The sequence below is a fragment of the Tupaia chinensis genome, unplaced genomic scaffold, assembly GCF_000334495.1.
Source record: "Tupaia chinensis unplaced genomic scaffold, TupChi_1.0 Scaffold000066_1, whole genome shotgun sequence".
NCBI lineage: Eukaryota > Metazoa > Chordata > Mammalia > Scandentia > Tupaiidae > Tupaia > Tupaia belangeri.
In genome coordinates this window covers 60,279-71,472 of record NW_006159525.1, presented here as the reverse complement: position 1 = coordinate 71,472, position 11,194 = coordinate 60,279, and the positions used below count along the sequence as shown (strand labels likewise).

Genomic DNA, 11,194 nt, shown 5'->3' with positions numbered 1-11,194 from the left:
ACCCCCCCCCACCCTCCGCCGTAGTGGCAAGAGGAAGTGAGGAGGAGGGGAGGAAGTAAGTAGTAGAGAGCTGCTTCCGAGGCTCTTGGGACAGGACACGCGAGCCGTCACCGTGGCCAGGACCGCTGACCCCGGCCACAAGGAAGCCGTGCCCTTTGCCACAACCAGGGTGTGACTCTGCCGTTCCCTCCGGGTGAGCCAGCCCAGGGCAGGTGGTGAAGACATGGCCTCGATGTACAAGTGTCCAGAGGTGCCTGGGACTCAGTGTTTCTGTGTCCTCTTAGGCCCACCCCTCCTGGTCCCCTCTAGCTTGTCTAGAAGCTCCTCAGTTGTTGAACACCTTGTAGGCCCCAAGGTATATCACCCCAGGGTATCCGTGACTCACCTAGTTAAAGTTGCCTTTGGCCAGGGCAGGTATCCCTAAAGCCCTCCCTGTTTCTCAGCCAAGTGTCCTGCTGTTTGCCCCTCCCATCACACTCCTTGTCCTGCCCAAAGGTAACAGATTCCACTCCCTGGCTTGGTGGTGGGAAGTAGGGGTGGTTAGCATTATAACTTTTCCAGTAATTAAACAAAAAAGACTTGATGGAACTCGACAGATTACTCATACCATGCAATGTATTCCAAAGTAATGGGCAGGTGTACGGGGTGCGTGCGTGTGTGCGTGCGTGCGTGTGTGTGTGAGCTTGGCATGTGGTACTAACTTGGTGATCTTTTATTTCAGCTTAATCAGAGACCCACTGTTGATGAATTAAGAGACAGAAAAATTCTGATACGGTTCAGTGATTACGTGGAAGTAGCGAGAGCCCAAGACTATGACAGGAGGGCCGACAAGCCTTGGACGAGATTGTCGGCGGCGGACAAGGTGTGCACCACCTCTGGGTGCTGGGGAGGGGCGGCTTCGTGGTGGGCGAAGCATCCTCCAGGGCTTTCTTCTTAGACTGGGGACGCCATCCGCACCTGGCCTGGACAGGGCTTCACAGGTGACTCGGGGTCAGAGTGGAGCAGTGGCTTTCACCTAGGGGACGGTGCTCCACTCAGGCACCTGGCATGTCTGGTGACGGTTTAGGTTGTCACAGCTGGAGGCGCTCCGGGCAGCCAGTGCGTAGGGCCAGGGATGCTGCTTGGCTTCTTACAGTGCACAGAACCACCTCGCGGCAGAGAACTGCCAGTCCCCAACATCGGAGGCAGAAACTGGGAAACCTCATCTCACAGATAAGTCCAAAGCAGGAGAGGCTGACAGGAAAGAGATCGGGTGACACTGAGACAAAATGAGCTGCGGCGGGGACCGAGAGGGAGAATGGGATCCGTCCGAGAGGCCCTCGGGAAGCCGCTGCTGTGCAGAGGAGGTTCGGATTCTGTCCTGGACTGGCCTAGTTCGAGGGGTCTCTGGGAACCTCCTACGGAGTCCGAGTGGAGTGGGTGGGACAGGATAAGCAAGGTGACACTGGGTCAGAGCCTGCCGGGCATGGAGAGGGCCTTTGCTGAGGACGCGTGGGGGCCTCTGACCCCTGAGCAGAGATTGAAGCCCAGGTGTGTCTGTCTGGAGTCCCCTTTCACTGGAACTTCTGGCTTCCAGTGATTTTCAGAACACTACGGTCTTTAGGAAGAGAAAAAAATGACATTCGGCTGATGAGCTTGCGAATTCGCTCCTCGGTCTTCACCCTTTATATGCTGAGTGTGCACGGGTGAGCGTACACGGGTATCACACCAGTTTGGAGACACAGATGGGCTGGAGTTGGGCGAGCTCTCTGGGCCGTTTGTGGTTGATGTGTTCAGAGGGTGACAGTGATGGGGAGGACAGCATCTTTGGCAGCAGTCATGGGCATGACGAGCTCCTAGGATTCTGAACTCAAAGCCTTTCCTCCCCGGAGGCTGGGCTCACGTTCTGCCCCACCGGGCCCCTGGGAGCGTGTCTGAGAGAGAAAGGAGCCTGGGGAGCTGGAGGAGGGCTGGATGCGAGGCCTTGAGAGGCAGAAGGACTGAACACACGCCACGGGCCTTGTAGTTCTTTGTAGTATGCCGGAAGTAGAATGGCTTCTGTCCAGATGATCTGCTCGAGAATTCCAAGGTCACCGACAGCTGAACCTTACCCCTCGCGTAGGCTTTCCTTCTGAGTGCTCGCAGCAGGCGCTTGGCTGCCCCTGAGGAGAGGGTGGGGGGCACCTCCAAACTCTGGCTGGCCGGGCTTCGCGGGGCTCGCAGGGTGACAGGGAGTCTGCGTGCTGAACGGTATGTTACACAGTGTAGTCGGCCAGGGTTGGGGACGGGCGTCGAGCCGTTGACACAGACTCATTTCCTCTGTCAACTCGTCAATGTCTTGTTTTTAAATTTCAGGCAGCAATTCGTAAAGAATTAAATGAATACAAAAGTAATGAAATGGAGGTACATGCATCAAGCAAGCACTTGACAAGGTCAGCTTTCTGTTTTTACGGATTTCGTAGTTCTATGGTAGTTACATGAACACACACTCAACCCACAGGGAGCCAGGCATCCAGCCACGTAAGTTCAGCCTCTTTGCACAGAACCATCTGGAACAAACAGAACACAGCTCAATTTAAAATGCCCATCACTGGGGCCAGCAAGTGGTATGGTAGTTAAAGTGCTGGACTTGCACGTGGCTGACAGTGGTTTGAGGCCTGGACCAGGCGGCTTGCTCTCTCCCTTTCCCTCTCTCTGTCTCTATCTGATGAGTGCACATGCCTTATAGCAAATTAAAAAATAATAAATAAAATAAGGTAACTAATTCTTTCTCAAATGTGTCTACTCCCATGTTTTGTTATAGGGCTTGGCGAAACCTGGTGAAGAGCAGTAATCCACAAGTCATTAGTTTCTTTAAAGCTAATGTATGTTTAAGAAGAGTACCAGAGCAGTAAAAGTAGTTCAGTTTTGTATTTAATTTCATTCTTCTCATATCAGAATTTCCCTGTGGATGGAGCTCAGTGCGCTCTCGAGCTTAGAGAAGGCCGTGCAAGTGCTCGCTCTTTGGCTTCTCGTCCCCGGCTCATCACACGGCCTTACACAGCCAGTGCACCCCAAAGCTGAACGCTCCCATTTCCTCAGCCAGGACCACCGTCCCTGCCATGCCCGATGCCATTTTCGGGGGAAATGTGGCGGCGAGGAGCCCACTGCGTGGGGCCGACAGGGACATGTGGGCCGCCCTCCCCTAAAAGAGACGTCCCACCGCAGCCACCACAGCGCCTCCATTGCGCTGTTGGGTATGGGATGCCCGTGGCGATAAAGGGCGTCCTGCGGATGAGGAAGCTGGAAATCCGGCCCTCCTTCTACTCATTGGGCTGCATATCCTTTCAGGAGCTGGCCCTGGCTCTCCCGTGGCCAGTGACGAGTGTGCCAAGTTCCCACATGCCGTCACGTGGAGAGGTTGGCCGAGATGCAGCAAGCTCGCGGTGCACCCGTTGCTTTGTCCTTGCCCTTTGTCCAAAGATGCTCAAGCCCCACATACAGACGGGAAGGAGGCCCTGTGTGTGGACCTGCCTCCGCCCAGAATGGTGACCCTCCTCCGTTCGCCCCGGAGTGGTCACCGCAGTCGTCACCTGGTGTCACCCACTCCGCCGGTGCAGCCTGTCTGTAGACGGTGGAGCTCCGGCAGCCCAGCGGGCTTAGGAGGGGTGTGCCAAGGGAAGAGGAGGAGGCTGGAAGGGCAGGAACGATTACAAAGAAGCGGTTTGTTTTTAAACGTAGAAAGGTTTCCTCCCATGACCAGCACACACTGGGGGAGAGACAAGTCGTCTTCTCTCTTATTACTCATGGCTTAGGAATGTTTAGGAGTAAGTGTGCTCCAGTCCAGAGCACAGTTAGGGCTGTTTGTAAAAGGTTTTGCCATGGGGTGCGTGCACTTGCTGAGGGTGGGGGCAGTGAGAGGGAAAGTGAGACGTCTTCCCAGAGAGGATGGCCGCACGACAGCCCTTCCCCTCCATTCTCCTCTGGGCTCTTGGGCACACACCTATGTGCACCCGGTATGATTTTCAAACCACCAGATCCAGGACTCGAACCGCAGTCGGATGTGTGGGAGTCCAGCACCTTACCACCATGCCACCTGCTGTCTCCATGTGTATAGTTACTTCGAATGTTCATTCTCTTTTAAGGAGATAGCATGTAATTACAACGTGCTCTCGTGCGGTATCTTAACGTGTCTCTCCATTTCACATTATTTAAACAGATGTTTTCTAGAGATATTTTTCTTTTCTCATAAGTTCTTAACAGCATTCTGAAATGGTCATTTTTTTTTAAGAGAGATTTTTGTTATGGGGCACGTGCGCTTGCCAGAGAGACAGAGACAGAGACAGAGAGCCAGAAAGCGAGAAAGCACCCCCCAGGGGGATGGCCACGCTGCAATCCCTTCTCCTCCATTCTCCTCTCAGGATTTTGGGCACACACGTACACACCCAGTGTGAGTTTTAAGCTGCCAGGTCCAGGACTCAAACCACGGTCGACAACGTGGAAGTCCAGCGAAGCAACCATTACACCATCTGCGAGATGACCAAATTTTGAGTGAGCCCAACACTTGAAAATACGAAAATAATTTTGATATCTTTATACCACATTTAGTACTTCACATCGGTTTTCAAAAATCAGAATAATACAGTCAAGTGAGATTTTCTTTAGTGTATTTATTTACTATAAGCATTATAAACTCTGATAAAAAACAAAACCCAAAAACCTCGTCACTATCATTTCCAGTGATTTTCTGCCAACTAATTGCTTGTGATTCAGGGAAGCCTCGGCCTCTCTGCCCTGGAAGGGTTTAACTAGCAGTCTTCACACTGGCCTCCGGCGGGTGCCGAGAATGGGCGTCTGGCGCGTTTTGGGTGCCAAGCGGCCCACGGCAGGGAGCCCTCCGAGGCCCCCACTACTTTAAACAGAGCAGGTCCACTCTTGGGGTTCACGCATACCTCTGAGACGTCTGAAATGTCAGATGTATTGTGGAAAGCTTTGGCAACTTTAACTGTTAGAAAACATGGTCTTGACCCTTCATTCTCTCTCCAGATTCCACAGGCCATAGAGATTTTCTTCTGAGAAGAATTTGTGTTTAATTTTTGATACCAACACTGAACATTCTTCAGGGAACTTTCCTGAAGGCAGCCCGGACCACCTGCTGTGCCCGTGCGGGGCAGGCTCCCGCGGGGGCAGCCGGCCACTCGCCCGCGAGGGGAGTAACCGAGGTCACACTGCCGTCTCGCTGGAGGAGTGTGCGGGTGGGCCGGAGAGGACTGGCGTGGCTCCACCAGAAGCAGCTGTCGTCTGCCTTCCGGCCTGTGCCGCGGCTCTGCAGAGTGACAGGGGACGGACGGGCGTGTGTGAGCTCACCACCCTCAGGCCTCCGCACAAGGGACATGGGACGCAGTGTCGTTCAGTATTGTCGAGAGACGTTTTTACTCTGATCACTTTAATTCAAACTCTTTAAGTTCGTGTTATACAAAATGATTTACTGTATTATAATTTTTCTTTTTTTATATAATGTCTAACAAAAAATACAGCTGCAACCTTTTGATTCCTGTTAATTTTGTTCTTCGATTAAATACTACTTATTGCAGGAAATGGACCCAGGCTTTACATTTTCTTGGGGCTGGGCCAAGCAATATTCTAGAACAGGGGTCTGTGAAACCGGTCTGCTCGACTGCTTTCGAAGCATCAGAATCCGAACACAAGAGAATTCCAACTTTTTATGTGTTTTGTTGTGTGAATTCTATTAGTATGTGTGGTTTGTGCCTTAGAAACTCAGGTGATCTTTTTCAAGTTAATTTATGTATCAATGAGTATTAAAGACTATATCTCACCTAAAAATAAGCAGTAACTTGTTGAAAAATTCTACCAGAAAGAAAATGATGCCCTCTTTTTTTATTATTTATTTATTTATTTTTAGAGGTTTTTGCTATAGGGCGCATGCGCTCACCAGAAAGACGGAGAGAGACAGACAGAAAGCGAGAAATCACCCCCCGGGGCTACGGACAAGCTGCAATCCCTTCTCCTCCATTTCCCTCTCGGGATCTTGGGCACGCACGCACACGCGCCCGGTGTGAGTTTAAGCCACCAGGTCCAGGACTCGAACCACAGACGACTACATGGGAACTCAGTGACATAACCATTACGCCATCTGTCTGCTGGTCCCGATGCTCTCTTTAAGAGCATCTTGAAGTTCACGTTTGCAAGCATTGTTTTAAAACCCTGCTGTCGGCGACAAAGGCAGAGTGGAGATTCTGAAGAAGAAACTATCCCAGCACAAAGGTCAGAGTTCACGCTGGCATGAAGCGGGAACGCGCTGGCGAGCAGCACACGTTCTTCGCGTGGCCTTTGACAGCGTGTGCTCACAGCAACGAGCCTTCCCGCGGATCGGGCCCCTGGGAGCGGGACTTGACCCCAGGGCCCGTGCTCGGATCCAGCTCTGGCTGCAGCGAGCTTGTCTCGCACGCACGTGCTGTCATGTCTAAACTGGGGAAGGGGCTGCCGTGCTGGGGGGGCACAGCACATTCTAAGTCCGGGGGAAAGTCCGCCCGGGGTGGCGAGCAGTGTGGCGGACGCACCGCCCGGTCTCTGTGACTTGTCCCCACAGAGGTGGCCGTGCTGCTCTCCGTCCTCCCTCCCTTTCTCCCCCGCCTTGAAGGCTGCCCGTGGAAATGCCTAAGGCTGTGATACTGCTTTGTCCCGATGCCGCACGCCTATTAGTTGAATTACAGTTTTTATTTCTAAGACAGTTAATGGCAGGAGACTCCAGCTCTGCCTCTTCCCTGCTCTTAACTGCGACTCATGCGACTTCCCTGAACCTGTCTCTTCGTGAAAGGAGCTGTGTCTAAGTCCTCTCGTCAGAAATTGCGTAAGCCCTTGAGTGCGCCGGACACACACACGCTCTGCTTTATTAAACCTGTCGGCGGCTCGTCCACAAGTCTCTCACTTTTTTCCATTTTAAGGTATATATTGGTACCTCCCGTTTTATAATTTACTCAATTTAAAATCGAGTTAGAGGCCGAATTACGTGAAGCTCTTCATCTCCCTCATGTAGAAGTAGCCACGTACTCGTTATGAAGCAGGGGCAGGAACGAGGTGCTACTGTTTTAACAACCCCACAGGCCACCAGAGCCCAGAGAATCAGCACTGCTTAGAGAATAAGCAGGTGAGCGACCAGCAGATGGTGTAGCGGTTACGCTGCTGGACTCCCACATGGCCAACCGCAGTTCAAGTCTTGGACCCAGTGAGTTGGAAATCACATTGGGCGCGTGTGCGTGTGTGCCCAAGCTCCCAGGAGGAGAATGGAGAAGGGATGGTGGTGTGGCCATCCCCTCTGGGGAGTGGCTCTCACTTTCCCTCTGTCTTGTCTGTCTCTCCCTGGTGAGTGCATGCACCCTAAGGCAAAAATCTCTAAAAAGAAAAAAAAATTAAGAAAGTAAGCAGGTGAAGGCTGTGGGTAGAGATGGCCTGGTGACCTAGAAGATGGGACATGTGTTTTTTTCCCAAGTCAAGTCTCCTAATAGACAAGACTTCAAATAAGAAAAGTGTAGGCTACCCAGAGGAGGGTTTGGGTTGCTTCAGACTCCAAGGAACTAAGCTATCCTAAAACTAATGCATAGTTATTGTTTTTAAATAATTACGTATTTGGGACCAGCAGATGGTGCAATGGTTATATCACTGGACTTCCACACAGTCGACTGCATTTCGAGACCTGGACCCAGCAGCTTAGGACTCACACCGTGTGTGTGTGCCAACACTCCCGGAGGAGATTGAAGAAGGAACTGTGGTGTGGCCATCCCCCCAGGGGGTGAGTTCTTGCTTTCCATCTTTCTGTCTATTTCTGTCTCTCTGGTGAGTGTGTGTACCCTATAGCAAAAATATTTCAAAACAATTTTTACTTTATTATTATATTTCTAAAATTTGTTACAGGACATGTGTGCTCACCAGAGAGAGAAAGTGAGAAAGCAAGCTGCCAGATCTAAGATCCGAACGCGATCAGTCATGTGGGAGTCCAGTGCCTAATCACCACGCCACCTGCTGCCCCGGCATTCATTCCTTTTCGTTGACGTTCTTGTCAGCAGTATCTAACTTTACCATTGTATTTTTACTGGTCAGGAACGATTACTCTAAGTTGTATTTCCATATTCCATTTTCTTGTCAGGTATTTCCAAGGGTTGAGAGAGAAATTAAACTGAGAAGCAGTGTATTGCTAAGTACACTTAACCTGCCCAAATGGAGATACGACCTTTCACCTCAGCGCTCTCCAGTTAGCTGAAGGGATGAAGCCGGGAAGCAGCTTGTCTGGATGGACCCCAGCAGTAAACCGCGCCCTGCGGGGCAGACTGCAGGGGAAGCTACCGGCCGACTATGCCGACTATGCCGGGTGGGCGCGAGCTTCTCCTCCGGGCTGGCTGAGGCTGGGGGCGGGCAAGAGACCTGTCGGGGTGCTGTATCTCTGTCTTTCTTGCGGTTCATAAATCCTGTGGTACTGATGACACGCCTGCATGTGTACAGAACATGTATAAAGGGAAAGTGTATCTATTTGAGCTTAAACGATGTCATGGTAGCAAAATGATGTCTGCCTTCTTTCTTTTTTATAGAAGAATTATTTATTTTATTTATTATTTTTTAATTTGACCAGAGACAGACAGAGAAAGGGAAAATGAGAGAGCAGTTCCACCAGGTCCAGGACTCGAACCATGGTCAGCCATATGGGAGTCTAGAGCCTCCATCACCATGCCACCTGCTCCCCCCCCCCGTTGCCTTATTTCAATTACAGAACTCCCCCTGACTATTAGTATTCAGTACTGAGGTGTTTATGCATTGACTTTACCGATCATCTGCTGCTATTTTCACAAAATAAAACATTATTAAAGTAACAATATTTAAATCATGAAAGAATAATGTTTTTAAAGGGCTTAAAACAGTTTTAAGGAACTTTATTGGTAATTTTGTGAGAGGAAGTTAAGTGTTTTCTAAAAGCAGCCACTAAATTTGAAGTGACTCTGCCAGGGGAATAGTACATTATGAGATTGTAAGCAGTGTATTGAAAACAGTGAGAAGGCACTTTGAAATGGTATTACCTGAGCGATTTTTGGACAACTGAAATATGGGTTGTTGGAAAAGTCATGACACAGTTTTTCATAGAAAAACAGAAAAAAATAAATCATGACTTTTTCTACAACCCAATAGAATAAAATACTTAACGTCCAAAGGTCCACCTTGTGGAAATATGTGGTAATTGCAGGTCTACGTGTGTTCTACAGATCGAATATGCCTTAGCCGAAATGGTTGAGACAGAAGTTTCTTGAATTTTCATTACTTTTGGACTTTGGGATATTCACATATATATAAGAAGACACCTTGGAACTCGGACCCAGGTGTAAACACAAAATTTGCTTGTGTCTCATCTATACTATATGTACACAGACTGAAAGTCGTTTTATATGATATTTTTGCAGCACTTTATCAGGTGTGGAATTTTCCACTTGTGATGTAATGTTAGTGCTCAAAAAGTTTTGGATTTGGGTCCAGAAGGTGGCATAATGGTTAAGGCACTGGACTCCTACATGGCTGACTGCAGTTCAAGTCCCAGACCTGGTGGCTTGAAACTCACACCCAACACATGTGCATGCATGCCCAAAATCCAAAGAGGAGAAGGTATTGTGGAGTGGCCATCCCCTCCCTCCCCGGGGCAGTAACTTCTCACATTCTCTCTCTCCATATCTGTCTCTCTGGAAAAACACATTTTTTCTTCAAAACAAAGTTTCAGATTTTGGATTATGATATTTGTGATGCTCCACCTAATATATATTGTAAATAAAGTCTAAGTTTTTAGCTACGTTATCTGTAGTTCTTCCATACCAAATTCAAGTTCAGAAATGCAAAATCCTAATTGTACATTAAAATCACTAGTCCCACTTGCTTATAGCTACCATTTACCCACTTTTTCTCAGTTTTTATATGAAAACATCTCAGGAGATATTCATAAGCACCTTAACTTATGAAAATCAAGGTGAATATATTAAAAATGTTTTTAAAAAGTGAGTTCTTATAATTACATTTGCTTATTTTTCCTGTACATTTACTGAAAGTGATATTAGGAATATGTTACTAGTTTATATTCAGATAACAATGTTTGTTGGAATAAACAATGGGAAAACTAGCAGTTATCAATTCGTTATATCAAAAGGTAGTGCTTTTATGTTTAGAGAAATGAGAAATAACCTTTTGAAGTGTCCAATCTCAACTGCAGATCTCTTGAAAGAGGCGAACAGGGGAATCTAACAATTACATTTTCTTGATAAGCAATAGGTGAGAAATCTGGATATACTATATATGATCTTTTTATTTATTTATTTATTTATTTATTTATTTTCTTATTTACATTTAACTGTCTGCTAATTGTTTTTTCTGAGCCCCTCATACCCACCTCCCAGGACAATGCTACACAAGGAGAAAGCGGGCGTCTTCTCGTCTCAGGCCTTGGCGGGGAAAGCTTTCCTTCCTCTGCCACTATGAGGTAAGCTATGGGTTCTTCATAGTGCCTTTTATCATGTTGAGAAAGTTCCCTTCTATTAATAGTTTTCTGAATGTTTTTGTCATGAAAGTGTACTTGGTTTTGTCAAATTTTTTTTATGGATAAATTCAAATGCTCGCGTCCCTCCCCATTCTATTACTGTGGTATACTACATCAACGTTCCTGTGGTCACCTTTGCATTCTTGCAGTAAATCCCATTTGGTCATGATGTAGAATCAATATGCTGCTGGATTTGGTGTTTGCTTTTTTTTTTTTTTTCTTCCATTGCCTGAGGGTATGTACACTTGCCAGGGAGAAGGAGAGAAAGCAGCACCTCCAAATAAGGTGTGGACATACCACAATCCCTTTGCCTCTGTTTTCCACCCTTGTTAGGATTTAGGGAATGCACACGTACTCACCCTAGTTTTCAAGCCACCAGGGCTGGAATTTGAACCACAGCAAGCCACATGGGCTCCACTAATCTACAGGGCTGGCCCTGGTTCGCTATTTTATCCGTGGTTTTTGGATCTGTCTTCACAAGGACTATTGGTTTGTAGTTTTCTTGTGTTGCCATTGTCTGGCTTCAATATTAAGATCATGCTGGCTTCATAAAATGAGTTAGGAGGGCCAGAAGGTGGCGTGGTGGTGGAGGTGTGGGACTCCCACATGGCAGACCGTGGTTTGAGTCCTGGACCTGTCTACTTGTTTTCTCTT

The 11,194-nt window shown here is 48.4% G+C and overlaps 1 protein-coding gene across 3 annotated transcripts in view; it reads left to right on the top strand.

Annotated features, from left to right (window-relative positions):
* The window catches only part of PHACTR3 (phosphatase and actin regulator 3), a 178,791-nt gene extending 173,122 nt beyond the window's left edge, over window positions 1-5,669 (top strand). For 2 of the 3 annotated variants that reach the window (XM_006141851.3, XM_006141852.3), the window contains exons 11-13: window positions 722-862; window positions 2,335-2,411; window positions 5,005-5,669. In XM_006141851.3, coding sequence (XP_006141913.1) covers window positions 722-862; window positions 2,335-2,411; window positions 5,005-5,020 — 234 coding nt within the window. In that variant the 3' untranslated portion in view covers window positions 5,021-5,669. The remainder of the gene's footprint in view (window positions 1-721; window positions 863-2,334; window positions 2,412-5,004) is intronic. The other variant, XM_006141850.3, reaches the window with a different exon arrangement.
* Window positions 5,670-11,194: the final 5,525 nt, after the last annotated feature.